This window comes from Pleuronectes platessa, chromosome 18 (assembly GCF_947347685.1).
Source record: "Pleuronectes platessa chromosome 18, fPlePla1.1, whole genome shotgun sequence".
Classification (NCBI taxonomy): domain Eukaryota; kingdom Metazoa; phylum Chordata; class Actinopteri; order Pleuronectiformes; family Pleuronectidae; genus Pleuronectes; species Pleuronectes platessa.
In genome coordinates this window covers 21,349,404-21,365,852 of record NC_070643.1, presented here as the reverse complement: position 1 = coordinate 21,365,852, position 16,449 = coordinate 21,349,404, and the positions used below count along the sequence as shown (strand labels likewise).

The following is a 16,449-nucleotide window of genomic DNA, read 5'->3' as shown; positions in this document are numbered from 1 at the left end:
GTCTAAACCTGCAGACAATCCAACGACCAACAAACAGACGGGCGAAAACATCCCCTTTAGTGGAGGAAACCAGTGGGTTTGGAGCCGAGAGACACGAGAGATGAACAAATACATCGTTGCTTTTGGTCTCTTTGTGGCGTTTGTTGACAATAAAGAAAATGCTGAATATTTTCAGGCTGAGTGTTAAAAACGTTTGTCGTGATTCTGACTCATCTGAAAGAGAAATAATGCATCTTCATCACAGTTGTGTGTCGTCATGAAACTTACCTTCCTCCAGAAAACGAAATTCCTTCATTTATTTGTCTCAATCTAAACTGGAGATAATCTTATAAGAATGCAATCCAGCTTGACTAAACCATCAAACCAGTGAATTTTAGACTTCTACATCCTTGTTATAAATAGAGTAAAGTTGTTTTCATGTTGGACAGTGCTGCCCTTAATGATCTGCAACTATAATAGATAAAAGTGCAGATGTGTAGCTGCTCCTTCTATAAAAGATAGACTTATTAGATTTTGCCACATGTGAAATATTTTCGGGGAAATGCTCTTTTCTAAGTTTCCAGATTGTAGTCCAGGAATGTAGTTATCGTAACTACGACCCATCAGGCCTCATTTATTCAGATGAGTGATCATTCACTGTGAATTATTTTTTCTTTTAAATTTTTGATAAAAATAAATGATTAATTTTGTTATGAACAGACTCTGTGTTGCTGATTTGGGGTTTGGACTTTGGACTAAATATATCGGATATTGAGGAGACTGAACGTAAATTTGAATTTTTTTTGGTTAATGTGATTTTAGAAATGATCGCTCAGCTTGTACATATTCAGCTGTTTCAACCACCGACTGTAAATAAAGATGGACAACGCACAATTTGGAGCCCGGGCTTGTGCAGCAGCGATCGTGGTGTGTAGCTGTGGTTTCAAAGTCCTCGCCCAATCACAAGTAAGTCTCAGCTGTCAATCATTACATTTCACCTGTTTTTTTATATCATCAAATAACTCATTAAAGCCAAACCTAACAGTAAAAACAGTGTAATAACTACCAAATATATTTATACATTTATCTTTTGTGACTAATTTGGTCCATGTCCCATCTGCTTACAAGGTTACTGGGTTTGGGTCTCATACAGTAGCCAGCCACCAGGAGGCGATCAAGATGATTGGGCTCTCCTATTGTGTCGTCCATCTTTATTTATAATGGTCTCATACATAGATTTCTCTTCACATTTGTCGAGAACAGATTAAAAACAAACACTGTCCATTATTTGCACCAAGTAATTTATTAATCCATTATTTCTGATACAGGGCAGATGTGAATATTCATGTACTGTAGTTTCTTACATTATTTGTACCACTCCATTCAGGATTTACATGAAAATGTCTATTGATAACTTGTCGTTTTCTGTTCAACAATCAGCTGGTCAGTCAAAGACGTATAAGAACCTGTGTAATGTACAAAAATAATAAAAAAGACCTCAGTCTAGTTTGCAGCAGCTTTCAGCTCTCGAGGCTGATTCTCCATCTTCCTGTTCCCTCTATCACTCATTCAGAGACTCGGTGCTACAGCGAGTTTTAATTTGTTATTGGTCAGGAACTGTTTTAATGTCCAGCAGGTGATGCTGCTGAAGTTGTTGATCCATAATTTGGAGTTAGACAAGAAAGCGTGAGGTCTCTTTGGTTATTGATTTTTTTAATATAAAATTAGTCATTAAATGAGATAAACCTTCTGATTTGGACGTTTTAACATCACAGGGCTGTTTAACACATTTATTTGATCTGTCACTCTGAAAAAAATCTTATTCTACAAAGGAGAATTAAGGTGCTGCTCTTATTTAAAGCAACACTATAACTTTATACATTAGAACATAAGTTTGATTAAGATGAGTTACTGTGAATATTGAGAATGTTTCCTCTTTCATTCCCACCTCTCACCCTGAACGTCCTGCAGAGGGCGCTGTTGCAGAGTAAGAGTTACATAGTGTTGCTTTAAATAAAGATTTATCCTTCCTGTGGCCGACTGGTGGTGATGATCCGGAGGTCATGTATGAGAATGGATAGTGAAGCTGAAACTCTGTCTGCATGTTTAAAAGCTGTCGAGTGTTGGCGCACTTTAAACTCCCCACCAAAGAAAACCATTAGATCGCGATGAGACACATTTCTCACACGTTAACTTCCAGTGTTTTCTTTTGCTTTAATTCAGCAGCACAGCGAACAAACATCAACTGAAGCACAGTCCTGGAGGAAACACTAGAGGGCGCACTTCACAGATCACTCACCACAGAGGAAAAGCCTTCCACTCTGACCGAGCTACAAACCTGGGTATATAAAAACATCCTAACTCAGCCTTCACAGAAGGTAAAACATTCAGGTCCTCCGTAGGGAAACATCTCTGAAGGCATTCAACATGTTCATGAGGTCACGTGTGATATTTCATCCACCGCTCACCGTCCTGTTCTCTAACGTCACTGCAACACTGGAACTATGTTTGGTTTGATTGACGTATGTTGGATATGGAACTGAAACAGTTGTAAAGCCACATATCTTCATAAACACACATTATAACGTCAGTCTATTATTGTCATCTCTTAGTAACAGTGTCAGCTCTGACCACAAGGGGGTGCAACCATCTTTGAAAGCAAATACTGATTATTATGATGTTTTGGCTTCATTACTGTATAAGTACTATACACGGTATAGCTTAGTTAAGTTCACCATCTTCCATCATCAGGTTTCCCTAAAGCTACTTCAAAAATGATCTCTAGAACTAGAATCCGTCCCGAGCAGAGCAGACGTATCAGTATTTAAAGTTAGTATTTGTTCCAGGTCTGACGATATAGCTCTATTTATTTACAATAAGAATATTATACTCACAGCACGAGAACTCTGTGAACGACAGAGTTAGAAAGTGAAAGCAGGTAACAGCAGCGAAACTGGCGAACAAGTCCAAACAGTGGATCCCTGTCCACGTGTCGGGGACGTGTCCCCTGTGATGAGGATGACTGATCTGTAACTGTGACCCAGACAGCAGCGTGGGGTCATCCGTTTGTTACATGGGGCAGGAGAAGACGCACTGCTGCTGCTGTGAGGAGTTCAGAGAAAGAGAAGACAAACACAAATCTGCAACGGTTGACTAAGAAGTGAGTTTTGAAATCTGCTAAAGACCCTGTGCCTGTTTTGGTTTCACTATGTAAATCTCCTCTTTTCCTTAAGTCCTAGTTTTTTTTTATCTGATTACAGCAAGAAGTCACGATACGTTACTGCAGAAAACTTACAGCGATTTAGAAACAGCCATTTTTCTACTCTACTGATACTATAATGTTGTCACAGTTAGTGAAGCACTTTCTTCTCATTTTTGGTTTCCTCTCCAAGAGCACGCACTCTCCCGTAAAACCAGAAAAATAAACTTTAATAACATCTCACATATTTAAAACAATAGCTTACTCACTGAGACAAAAGCTCCTTTTTCATGGTTTCATGGAACAAGAACTTCAGATAACGTCCGATTAGAAAAGTCTTTTTGAGAAACTTCTCCCCACAAGTCGACAGGAATCTCAACTTCCTGTTTTTCTGTGAACATCTAAAGCTTTGTGTCCAACTGGGGCCTCAGCTGTTCCACCATCTTGACAAAATACGCACCTCCTGCTTGAAATGCTGAGTGTCGGCAGTTAAAAGAGTTGTTTCTAAAACAGCAGCAGGAACCGGGAACACGACCGTTATCTCACCGAGAGGCGCCGGTTGGACATGACACACAGTTTGGTTTTAAGTCACGCTGTTATCATTGGCACTGACTTCACCACACACACTCCGACCCAGCGCCAGAGCACCAAACATCCCAGATCCCTGACCTGGACTCTGAGAGACGACCCCCAGGAGCGCCCCTGCGGCTGCCATGTTGTTGCTGCTGCTACTTCCTGTGGCTGAGACGCCGCCGGTGAGATGTGGAGAACAAACAGACACTCCTCCTCTCCCTCCTCCTCCTCCCTGAATAATACCCTGACCTCCTTCACCTGCAGACAGGAGGAGGTGAGCAGAGGAAATCAAATCCGGCCCATCCTCACCTCCGACTCCCCCTCTTCTCCCCCCCTCGCCGTTGCCCCCTGCTTCCCCGCTCTCCCCCAGCCTGCTGCGCCTCTCGCAGTGCGAGCGGTGCCTCATGAAGCTGTCGCGCCACATGAACTTCTTGCCACAGCCGAGGCAGTCGTACGGCTTGAGGCCTGTGTGCGTCTTCATGTGCTCCGTGAGGTGATGCTTCATCTTGAACTTCTTGGCACAGACGGGGCAGTGGAACGGCCTCAGGTCCAGGTGCATGTTAATGTGCCGATCCCTCATGCTCTTGTGGGTGAACGTCTTACCACAGTGGCACATAAACATTTTCCCAGAACCCCCAGTGCTGCTGTTGCTGCCACCTCCAATCCCCCCGCTGTCCATGCCATCGACTCCCAGTCCCCCCTGCATCGACAGCTGGACCGCACCGTGCTCCAGACCGGGACCTTTGAAAGAGGCTGCTCCTATCATACCACCTGCCATCCCTAGAGGGGGGGCGGCAGGGTCCAGAGAGAGTCCTGAAGCCTGACTGTAGAGGAGGATCTGGTTCCCCTGCATGTCCAGGGGGAAGAGCTGGGCGCGGGCCGTAGCCGCGGACTGAACCTGGCCCAGCAGAGCTGAAACCGCACGGTTGGCGCTCTGGCTCTGACCTGCAGCGCTGTCGTGAAGGTGCTGAGCTAACGTCTGGTCCATTAAACTGCCTTCAAACTTGAGGTAGTCTTCTGAAGACTGGCAGTAGTCCATCTAGAGACAGACGGGGAGAGGGGACTTTAGATTTGATGAACGCATAACAACAGAAACCTACCCTGAGAGACAGTTTTCTGGGATCTGCATCAACAGGACACTTAAGACTGTTAATGTGATTTACATATTCTGCTGTGGGCAGTGCAGCATGGGTTCAGTGAGGATGCATTCTACTCAAAGTGTCAGCTGGCAGTGCCACATATCAAACGATGCTCTAATCGTGTTTAAACCTCTTGACCTTCAGCTCACCTGTGAGTCCATGTCGCTCTCGGCTCTTCCTCCCAGCTCCACAGAGAGGCTCCTGACGTTGGAGATGTTGAAGTCGCTCCTCTCCCTCTCTCTGGCCAGCTCCAGCTCCCTCTCTTCCTCGTCCTCGTCCTCCTCGCATCCCTCCTCCCCAGACACAACGATGAGGTCGTCGTCCTCCATGCGTTCGGTTTTCACCACCACCCACTGTTTACGAGGCATGATGCTGGGCTGGCTGTAGGTGGGACGCTTCTGTGGAGGCAGCACCGAGTCCAGCCCGTCCTATAAGTGGAGATAATTCACAGTATAATTTACATCTGCTCCTTGTTGTCAGTGAAAGCTCATTCATCTTCCTTGTGTTTAAATAAAGCTTTTGTCTGGCTTTAAATAAGTTTGAAAGATGGATATAATTTCAATATTCAATTCTACATTATCTGCTTTTGTAAATGTTTTGATGCCATCAATAGAGAAAATAATGAGCGACCACTCACTAAATACTGTATATATTCTTCTGTAGGATTAATTTCTGACAATTCAGATACAAAGAGTTTCATGTTCTGCCCTGACAATCACATCTACAATTATATAAAATATATAAATTGATAATATTCAACAAGAATAAAAATGCAAAATCGTTAATTTTAATGTACCACTTCCTAAAATGTAATTTCAAAGTAAAAGCTGAAATAAATGTATGTCTGTGTCAGGACCTTCACCTGATAGGACGAAACTCCGAAGCTGTCGCTGACCCCGACTTCCTGCTCTGACACTGAACTCATTTTCTTCCTCCTCCCGCTGCCTCCTCCTCCTCTTCCTCTCTTCCTTTGGTGGTACAACACCTCCTCCTCTTCCTCCTCTACTTCCTCCTCCTCTTCCTCAATTAGAAAGGCCTCCTCCCCTCCTGATGGGGTGCAGTAGCTGGGGGTGTTGTTCGCCCCTCCTCCGTCCACTGAAGCTCCAGCTGCAGCTGCACCGCCTCCCCCAAAGCTGCTCCCGTCTCTGGGGCTGAAGTAGTTGGTGCTGCTCGGCGACTGGCTCTCACTCACGGAAGTGTGACTGGGAGGCTGGGAGGCCCGCTGGGGCTCGTTGGAGCCCGCCACCTGAGCTTGACCACCACCGCCATCACCACCACGGGCTCCATTACCACCCGCTGCAACACTGTCACTGTTGCTGCTGCTACAGCCGGGGTTAGCTGAACCCGCACCTCCTCCCAACCCTGTTTTGACCTGCACGCCTCCTCCTCCACTGTTCCCCCCTCCGGCCGCAGCTCGGTCCTCCTTCAGCAGCTCGGTGCACTTGTCCACGATGTGCCACATCTGCAGGACGCTTCCCACTGTGAGGTAGTTGACGATGTCTTCACGCAGCATCCGGAGCTGACCCGTGTAGGCACAGCTCAGCACGCTCTCAAACGCCAGTGGGTCCATCACGGCCGGGATGGAGACCGTGGACATGTCCTTCAGTAGAACCTGTGGATGGATGAAGGACACTATATCACAACCTGACACCAGGTCCTCACACAGATAACTGGGGCCTGAATTTATCTTTGGCCGATGAATAATGCTTTCTTGGAAAATCTAATTTCACCTTTTCAATATTTAAAGTAAACACAAATAATTTATTTACTAGAATGGCATTCAGTGAATACCAACACCAAGGCCTTCAGCTCAGTCAAGCTGCACCACTATGTTAAGGGAATGATATAAAATTCCTGGTTTGCCCAAAATTTGTATGGGTTCTTCTTAATCCTTGTCAGATCTTAACGCTAAATTTTGTACAAATCAGTTTTTATATAATCCTGCTGATAAGAGACCGGGGGGATAATAACATAAACAGTGATGTCAGAAATGTGTTCAATCCGGTTCATTAGATCCCATCACAGCCTGCCACTCCCACCTGGTCATGGAAGTAGGGTGAGGACGCGGCCAGGACGCAGCGGTGGGCCTTGAACACTTGTCCCTGGACGTGGATGGACAGGTCACAGAGCCGGCCGTCCTCTCTCTGCCGGTTCAGGCTGTCCAGCACCGAGGCCTGAGCGCTGGGGAAGCAGACCTGCACCATGGAGCCAGAGGTGCCGCTGTGCGCTGAACTGCTGCTGCTGCCCACTTCCATGGGCAGGGACTGCATCTGGGGGGTTGACAAACATTCATGACTTGCAGTTTTGTCAGTTATTTTGAGATGCATTTCTGCAGGGATAGCTGTCCAGACCATAGACTGTAAATATGACACGTCTCCTTCGTCCTCCCACGACTCAAAAACAGTCTTCACAGACCTAAAACAACAGAAACCTCTCTGATTTGAAATTTGACATCTTATTTAGGCCACTAGGGGGTGATTGAGATGCTTTGGCTTCACTTTTTGAGAGCTGTCATGTCCATCTTTAAATTTGAGCTGTGTCCCAACTCAGGGGCAGCTTCCTTCAGAGGACGTGGTCTACATAGCTCCTGAAGACAGTCTCCTTCTGGAGCTGGAGGATTCCCAGTGATGGAAGTTGCATCTTTCATTGCTCAGGAATGGAAGGATGCATTTGAAGGAGATGGAACAGTCTAGTCTTCGAATGCAGCCTCCGAACGATGCGTCCCTAACAGACTGTATTTCTCACCACGACTGACTCAATGCTGAATACTGGGATCAGATGTATAATAGGCAGATGCTCTGATATGAAGGGCGGGGGGGAACGCAGAGAGAACAAATAACATCTGATTGATTGATGATATTGTAACAGAGAAAAAGCCGAATACACTGTGAAGCTGTCAGTCACACACTGTGTTTAATGTCAGCAGGGTCAGAGGTCAGATCATCAGGGTCACATGCACACACTTGTCTTGTGTTGCTGTTGTCAGTGCATGAGGGAATCTACAAGAACAAATCAGAGCTGTGGATGGAGGAGGTTTAAGTGATGATGAAGGTGGTGATGATGTTAGTGATGATGAAGATGGTGTTAGTGGAGGTGGTGTTGGTGGAGGTGATGATGATGGTGTTACAGGCAATGATACAGATGATGGTGTTAGTGATGATGGTGTTAGTGATGATGTTAATGGAGGTGGAGGTGTTAGTGATGATGAAGATGATGAAGGTGATGGTGTTAGTGATGATGAAGATGGTGTTACAGGTAATGCTACAGATGATGTTGGTGATGATGAAGATCAAGGGGTTAGGGATGATGAAGATGATGTTACAGGTAATGATAAAGATGATGTTCGTGATGATGATGGTGTTAGTGATGATGAAGATGGTGTTACAGGTAATGCTACAGATGATGTTGGTGATGATGAAGATGATGGGGTTAGGGATGATGATGAAGATGATGTTACAGGTAATGATAAAGATGATGTTCGTGATGATGATGGTGTTAGGGAGGATGATGAAGATGCAGCAGACAAACAGCTGTTTAGCCTCTGACTCTGATCACACCGTTACAGATGTGACGTTAGCCTCTAAGCTAGCTCCTCACACGGCTACCCACACACACACACACACACACGAACTGACCGTCTCAGTTGACCGAGCAGCGGCTCAGAGTGAAGTGTGTGTCCGAGCCGAGGGCAGCGAGTCCCGCTGGTTCCTCCGCGACCTGAAGTCTAACGACCATCTTTAAAGAATAACTCTTCTTCTCGTCCTGTGGAGCTGCAGCGGCAGACAGACTCTGCGCCTTTAACCAGCTCCAGACAGGCGAGCCAGACTTTAGCCGACAGAAAATAAAGGGTCATTTTACATACAATAAATAGAACTATAATCATTTACACTACTTTAATTCATCCTGAAGTCTATTTAGCAACGTGTGAATTTGATCAAAATTTAATATATTATGAAATTGTTGAGGGACATTGAGGGTTTAAATAAATGATAAATGGTGGGAAACTCATTATTTCTTTACCCAGTTTCCTTATTTATAAAAATATATATCATATGTTTCAATTTCTCCTAAATTGTATTACAGAGAAAGGAAATAAAATAAGACTAGGGGTAAATCAAAAAAGTAAAAACACACTATTTTATAACGACATTTTCTTTCTCTTAAATGAGAAGATACTCAGGGTTAAACCTAATTAAAAAAATATAAGAACTTTTCTACCTTCAATTAAACTATTAATTCTTCCTGAATTCTATTAAAATTCTGATTCATTTAAAGTTGGACTAAAGCCCCGTCTCTAAGAAACTGACATTAAATTCCTGGATCTACTCCAAACTGTAATGTATTCTTTCTTTGGTTCAACCCGTCTTCAAACATTCTTGGAAATCAGGTCAGTGCAGTTTTTGGAAAAACCTACACACACACACACACACACACACACACACACACACACACACACACACACACACACACACACACACACACACACACACACACACACACACACACACACACACACACACACACACACACACACACACACACACACACACACACACACACACACACACACACACACACACACACACACACACACACACACACACACACACACACACACACACACACACAGCAATGAAAACGTAATCACCTTGGCAGAATAACGCAAATGAAATGCAAGTAGGCCATCTACTGAAGGTCTTTATTATTTCAGCACATTAGCTCAGAGAGTACAGATGGAGAAATAATAATATACAAGATTACTACTTATCACAAGTGTCACAAAAAACGATAACATACATATTGGAAATGACAGTTTACTTAAACAATTGTTTGCAGTGGAGATTAAAGCATTGAGTGATTAATCAGAAAAAAAACTCACTGTATATAAAAGAGTCGTATATATGGAGATTTTAAAAAATTGTAGAAATATGCATATGTACACATCCACTGGATTTACATAAAAAGTTTTAAGAATGTTTAGAAGCCTCTTAGTGATCACTAATCAAGGCCCGGAGAATATTTTAAAGGATTTTTGAGTTTTTGGTTCTGACTGATCGGCACCACAGTGCGAACCAAACAGCTCAATCTGTAAATAAAAGACAGGATTTCATGCTGCTACAATAACGGTAAAAATAGGACAAAGAACAATTTTTTTCCCAGAGCTTCACTCTACTTCCTGTTGGCACTTGCAGTCCCGATGACACAGTCGTTCACCTGAAAAAACAGCAAACACAAAACACGAGGTGTCAACATCAAGTACACCGTTAAAAACGATAGCATAGCATCGAAAATATCATCACCTCTGCTTTTACATTTTTGTCATGTATTAAGTTGTGAGTTTGTTGGTTGGTTTGTATGTTTTTGAGGAAGATTACACAAAAAAAAGTCAAATAAAATTTTGATGCAGATCCATTTGTTTCCACTTTGTGTAACATTGCAAATATTTCGACTGATTTCTCATAAATTAATTATGGGATTGATTTTGATGACTGATATCTGTGAGTGTGCGTAATTTGGTGCATATTGAATTTAAGGGACGGTTGGGCCATGGTGTGCACTCTACTCAGTGCAAGCTGCTTTCATATTGTTTATGTTAAGGGACTTCAGTTCATGTTCATATCAGGTTTTAGCAGCCATCTTATAAAAGGCACATATTTAAAAACAACAAAACACAAAGATGCCACTGACCTTGCTGGCAAACCTCAAGGAGTTGAGCGTTTCCCCGAAGCTGTCGGCCTCTGGGGCGATGTTCACGAACATCAAGCTGGGATGAGCACGACAGAAATAGAATCAGCATGAATAAACTTATACAAATTATTTGACACAACGTAATGCAGCATCTTATGTAGCAGACTGTTGGAGATGTGAAGATACACTAAGGAACTCACGTCTTGCTGTTTCCTCCTAAGCAGCACTGCAGGAGGTATGTGAGCTTGGAGTTTCTGTACGGAACATAGCTCTCCTGGATGAGAAGAAAAATAAGTTCATGTCAAACAAAATAAATAACAAGGATTTAGATGTTCATGTGAACAAATCCCAGCAAAGTCAGTTTTTATCCAAGCTCCTTATCCTGCTTACAGACCTTGTTGGCCAGCGCGGTGATGACGAGGCCGAGGTTGGACAGAGAACCGTTGATGGCCGTCATCTCTTTGAAGCGCTCGCCCTGAGACTGGCTCTTCACCATTCGCTCACTGCCAGCCAAGTCCACCAGGCACAGAGTGGCTATACACACAAAAAGAAACGTGTTATGAAAGTTATGAAGGCTAACAAAAGGTTGATTATAAAAGAGCTTTTTTGAGGAACAGAATAAGAAGCTTCAGAGGCACAATATTGATGTAGAGTTCCAGCTGATGGCCAATCAACACTTTGGATTTTCAAAAAATACAAGTGAAGCCACAGTTCTGATGCTGGTTTAATCAATGGGGTTATACTCACACTTGCATTTGACATCCCTGCCCAAATTCACTCCCTCGATATCCAGCTGGAAGACTGAATGGGAGCGAGAGGAGTGGTCGTTCTGGGCTGTCTGGGCTGTGGACCGGTTCTGATTGGCCAAGGCAATCAGGCCGAGGACCTAGATGGAAATCAACGACTTTCCTTACTCTTGAAAACAGTGGCTGGATACTCAAGCATCCGTGTGTACTTCTTTCACAATTTCAAAATGAACAAGCTTTGAAAATCTGCAGAGTTTATTGTCGTCTTTTTGAGAGATACTTTCTTCTTTTATAAAGATACAGCTTATGTTGTTGATCATCATGTGGTTTAAGCAGCTGAGATATAACCGTTCTGCCGTACCTGATCCTCGTTGGAGACCTTTTCATAGGTGAGGTTGGTGATGGTCACCTCATTGTTGGTCGACTTTCGGATTTCATGCTCAGGCCTCTTGCTGGCTTTGCCGGTGTAGAGGAGGTCCTTCAGGGTCTCGTTGTAGATTTCAACAAAGCTTGCTGTGAAGGTGAACTGAGGTAAAAACACAGAGACAATTCCTGTGTGTTATTAACTCTCCTCCACAGTTAAAAACATTCATAGATATAAGAGATATAAATCAATAGTGAGGATTGTATTTAATGCTCTAGGCTCCACACCACAATATCTAACATGCTGAGCCATGAATCACAGACCACACTAACCTCCCAGCCTTGTGCTCCTAGTTTCTCTGCTGCTTTGAAAATTTGCTGCACAGCTCTGGGAATGACGCCTCGGGTCTGGTCAAACTCGTCTCCCTCCATGGTGTATGTCTTTCCACTTCCTGTCTGGCCATAGGCAAAGCAGCAGACGTTGTAGCCGTCCAATGCTGACTGCACCAGCAGAGAGATCTCCTCAAAGACCTGGAAATAAGGTGAAATGGTCATTGTGCAATTTCCTGAACAAAATATGTGAATTAAAAAAAAATACCTTTGAGTTATTCATGATAACTCAAAGACTGCTTTATAGATAGTACTGTAAGCTGTGACACATGAATATTGTTTACCTCTTGTTGTGAGGAATCGGGGCTAAACACACGGTCAAAGTTGAAGTTGTAACTCTTCTGAGTGTCGGCAGTTTTGCCTGTATGAGACTGAAAAGAAGGAAGAGGGTAAAGAAAACAGTTTCTGTGACCACAAACATTCCTCTGAGAGATGTGGAATGCGGACAGGATTCTCACCTCCTCTGTTTTGGCCAGCGTTATCATCTTGTTGTCATTGGCTGGGAGCTGGATCTGCTTGCTGAGGCCTCCACCAACCAGTGGACGCACTCTGCAAAAAACCCTGATGTTGCCCTGCATGAGAAAGATGATGGACAGATTAGTCTGAGTCCTAACTACCAACCCTAACCTGGTTTTAAAAAGTAATCACTGCTGTCTGATCTAGAGTTTTCCAGCATCTAATACTGAGAAGTCTGGAAATTCTACTAGCCCAGTTTTAGTTTGAAAACGTTGGGTCCTTGTTGTGGTATGAACGGGCAGAGACTGAGACATTTGGAGACTCAACTGCAGAGTAAACAAGTCAACTTCTTGATGTTAACATCGGTCAGTGTAAACCCAGCACATAGATCAGCTGAAAGGCCTTTGAGAGAGTCTTCACGCTCCCGATAACCCACCTTGAGCTCCTGAATGGCATTGTGGAGCCGCCTGCGCTCCATTTCACCGGCATGGAGGTCGTCTCTTTGCTGGACCATGGTCTCTTTGAGACAGCGGACTTCTTCTTCAGTGTCTCTGAGGGTTGCCTGCACGCGGACCAGAGTCGTTTCCTGCACTGAGAGCTTCATCTGGAGTGAAAAAGGAGGAACAACTGAAACATCTATTCACAAAATCTGAAAATCTTGGTTTGGTTTTAGGACTGTTAGAGGTTCTTTAAACAGTTGACCAGTTGTTTGCTCTGATAAAAAAGAAGATGTGTGTGTAATTATACTGCACATTGAAGATCACTAGTATTCTCTGTTGACCAGCAGGTGACGTTATACCTTAAGAGTTTGTAGCTCTGTCTCTTGACTGTCTCTGAGCGTCTCCATGACCTTGTATTTGCCCTCCAAGTTGGACAGCTCCTTTTGAAGAGTGCTCTTATCACTAGACACTTGCTCCAACTCATCCCGGACCCCTGACAGGGCCTGCAGCTCCTCTTCGTAGTCACTAATGGATTACAAAGAGACAAATGAGTTACAACATTACAATGTAATGGCAGTAAAATGTTTAATTTAATAAATCTTTCCGAATGAATCGGTCCTGGTACCTGATCTGGTTTCTCTGCTTTTCGAGCTCTTTCTCCATTACTTCCACTCTTGTCCGACTCTGGGTCATGGAGCCTTTCAGAGTCTCATTCTCCTGGTTGACAGATTTGAACTTGGTCTGGTAGTTACGGATCTTACCCTCCATGTCGCTGACCTTGCCCTTCAGGTCCCACGCATGCCGTTTATTGGCGGCGCCTCCACCTGTAAACAAGAGCATCAGCAACAGTCATGACATTTCCTATCAGACCTCATCTTCCCCAGTTCTTATTTCAGTCCCTTACGGAGAAACTCTTTTGCCCTTTTCACACAATTGCAACATTTGTAATTTGTGAGGAAGGCAAGTAAAAAACACTGCCATTTATTTAACGGCAGTAATTTCTCACCTGCTTTTGCCCCAGTGGCTGCAACAGGTTGTTTCACATTGCCTGCCTTTGCTGAAGTTGCTGCTACAGATGGTTTTAGGACACCTGATGGGACAAAATGTGGTTAAGGACAATGCATAAGAATTAGCACAGATGTTCACATAATAGATGTATTACCAATATAATGATAGATTGCTAAAGAAACAAAGAATTTTTTAATTGTCTTATCAGCGGGTAAACACACCTCCAGGTTAGTGAACTCAATGCTTTCAGGGTCTTACCTCTGGAAGGACCAGCAGCCACGGTGGCAGCTCCCATACCCCTGACCGGCTTCACTGTGTCCGGGACAAAAGACAAACATCAAAATAAGAAATACACTTCTTAGAGCTAAACAGTTTTTAACCCTTAACAATTTCATTGATTGCTTAACAGGTAAGAAACACCTGGCAGAAAAAAATTGAATAAAACAATGGAACATAAGCAAACAATATAAAAAAATATACAATTAGAGATATAAATGATCAAATAATACAATAGTCATTGAGGAAAACTTGAAGGGGGGGGTTTGAAAGAAGCCAGAGAGTTAGTCCGTCTACGTTTAATTGGCAGCAAATTCCATAATGTTATTGTTATCAGACCCTTACTGCAGGGAAGAAATGTATTTAAGGCTTGATACTTTGATAAAATGAAAAGTATAAAGCTTGATTTTAGAAAGATAAAGAAGATATAAAGATACGCAGAAAGGCAAAGCTTTTCTGGTGTGAGAATCAGGTTTGAGATGTTAACTCACAAAGAGGGGCCCTGGCTGCTGCAACAGGCCGCTTCCCACCGATGATTGTGGCTGCCGCCTGTGGTTTGAACGGCTCTGGGTCCTTCCGAGTCCTCTTCTGCAAACACACACACACAAAACAGGAGCAACACAATCACAGTTTGGTCTATAGAAGGGATCTCCTTTGTTCTGTACACCCATGTATAATAAATACCTCATCGTTTGAGGGCCACGTTCGAATTGGCTCTGTGGATCAATATTGTTATTGGCTTCTCAAATATCTGACTTTGTTGCAAAAAGATGTATTTTTAAGAGTAGTACATAACATATAATATCATCACAATATGATTCCCATCTGTAGCACAAGCAGTCGGAGAGAAGTTTTGCGGTCTGCAAATTAATTAATTTATCAGAAATGTAGAGTTATGAAAACAAATTAGTGCAAGGTATAAAATAAATACACAACTTAAATATCTGCATTAAGCACCAGATTATCCATTATTACATGTCAAGATGGCGATGTACTGCAATATTGATATTTTGTCCCAACCCAGGCATACACGTATACACTCACAACAGTATACAGTATGATGAGAATGTAAGAATGGTATGTATCTATATATGTTTAGAGTATTTCACAATAAGAGGCATACATATGGTATAATATAATATATGTTATGTTATACAGATAGAAATTCAGGGATTGTGCAGAATTTAAATCTTCGACCTTCAGGATTATCAACCTGTCTTTAAACTTACTGAAATAATAATAGTTCTTGTCATTGTCCCTGAGTGCATCGCATTTAACAGGTGTGTCTTAGTGTTGAGGACGAACCTGAGCAGGAGCACAGTCCGGGCCATTCTCTGAGCCGCTGCTGCTGGTGAGGACTCTCTTACTGGACATCACCGGTAAACGGGACATGCTCTGTCCACAGTCAGGAGGGAGAACATCCATGTTAGCAAACCACAGAGAAAACAAAGTCCAACTCAGCAGGAAGGAGAATGCAACTGATGCACATTAGCTTAAAGTCAGGGAGCAGCCGTTAGCCACATCGCTGACGTTAGCCGCCATTAACTTGAAGAAACAGGAAACAGCTCCGCTGAATGAGCGGAGGAACCGGGTCTTAGAACCGCGTGTTCGCACTTAGCGTGATTCGTATGAAAAGTGAATTCTTACATGGATGAGAACAGAAAACTTGGATGACGATGATTCTTCTGCTCCGCGTCCGGACGTTTGAATTCAAATCCAACTGCTGGGCTCGGCGCTCCCAACACGCTGCCGTGATTGGCTGAGCCGCCGCAACCCACGCCCCTTTGTGTTGATGTGTTAGTCATACTGCACTGAACGTCCCACTCGGGCGGGATACACGAGGTTTGCACAGTCTAAAGGCAAAATCTCAATATTGATGAGTGAAACGAGTCGTGCTTTAAATTCACTGTAGCTCCGTCACTGCAAACAGATCTTATTTGATCTATATCATCATTTTATCATCTTTATATTTAGTCTATGAACAACATGAACCTCACGAAGTAAAGTTAGCTCACCTCTTTAACATGTTTTTTAAAATAAATAATACTTAACTTTTTCTTTTTTTATTAGTATTTGTTATTCTACAGCTCTCCTTGGTTTTTAAATTCAAAGCCAGTTGTTATCACTTCCTCTTTACCGACACTGATATTACATAAATATATCTGTAGTCGAGGCCTAATGAAATTCAACGA

General features: G+C 43.3%; 2 protein-coding genes across 2 annotated transcripts; both read right to left on the bottom strand.

The window, feature by feature from the left end:
- Positions 1 to 1,263: 1,263 nt before the first annotated feature.
- On the bottom strand, positions 1,264 to 8,661 carry zbtb22b (zinc finger and BTB domain containing 22b). Its single transcript, XM_053446244.1, has 5 exons — positions 8,526 to 8,661; positions 6,930 to 7,160; positions 5,753 to 6,502; positions 5,040 to 5,318; positions 1,264 to 4,790 (listed from the first exon to the last, which is right to left on the bottom strand). The coding sequence occupies exons 2-5, from the start codon at positions 7,158 to 7,160 to the stop codon at positions 3,762 to 3,764; spliced, it is 2,289 nt and encodes a 762-aa protein (XP_053302219.1). The 5' UTR covers positions 8,526 to 8,661; the 3' UTR covers positions 1,264 to 3,761.
- A 909-nt stretch (positions 8,662 to 9,570) lies between these two features.
- kifc1 (kinesin family member C1) lies at positions 9,571 to 16,023 on the bottom strand. The gene is made up of 17 exons (XM_053446253.1): positions 15,905 to 16,023; positions 15,563 to 15,652; positions 14,749 to 14,845; positions 14,240 to 14,293; positions 13,980 to 14,063; positions 13,599 to 13,797; positions 13,333 to 13,498; positions 12,970 to 13,137; positions 12,536 to 12,649; positions 12,362 to 12,448; positions 12,021 to 12,218; positions 11,686 to 11,850; positions 11,326 to 11,464; positions 10,973 to 11,112; positions 10,779 to 10,852; positions 10,579 to 10,654; positions 9,571 to 10,104 (listed from the first exon to the last, which is right to left on the bottom strand). The coding sequence occupies exons 2-17, from the start codon at positions 15,647 to 15,649 to the stop codon at positions 10,060 to 10,062; spliced, it is 1,893 nt and encodes a 630-aa protein (XP_053302228.1). The 5' UTR covers positions 15,650 to 15,652; positions 15,905 to 16,023; the 3' UTR covers positions 9,571 to 10,059.
- Between the last annotated feature and the right edge of the window lie 426 nt (positions 16,024 to 16,449).

Coding starts and splice junctions, on each gene's coding strand:
- kifc1 (XM_053446253.1), bottom strand. CDS start 15,649: ATGTCCCGTTTACCGGTGATGTCCAGTAAGAGAGTCCTCACCAGCAGC. Junction 12,449..12,535: donor CGCTGGCCAAAACAGAGGAG/GTGAGAATCCTG, acceptor CCTTCTTTTCAG/TCTCATACAGGCAAAACTGC. Junction 11,851..12,020: donor TAGGAGCACAAGGCTGGGAG/GTTAGTGTGGTC, acceptor TTTTTACCTCAG/TTCACCTTCACAGCAAGCTT.
- zbtb22b (XM_053446244.1), bottom strand. CDS start 7,160: ATGCAGTCCCTGCCCATGGAAGTGGGCAGCAGCAGCAGTTCAGCGCAC. Junction 6,503..6,929: donor CACCCTACTTCCATGACCAG/GTGGGAGTGGCA, acceptor ATCCATCCACAG/GTTCTACTGAAGGACATGTC. Junction 5,319..5,752: donor TCGGAGTTTCGTCCTATCAG/GTGAAGGTCCTG, acceptor CTCCACTTATAG/GACGGGCTGGACTCGGTGCT.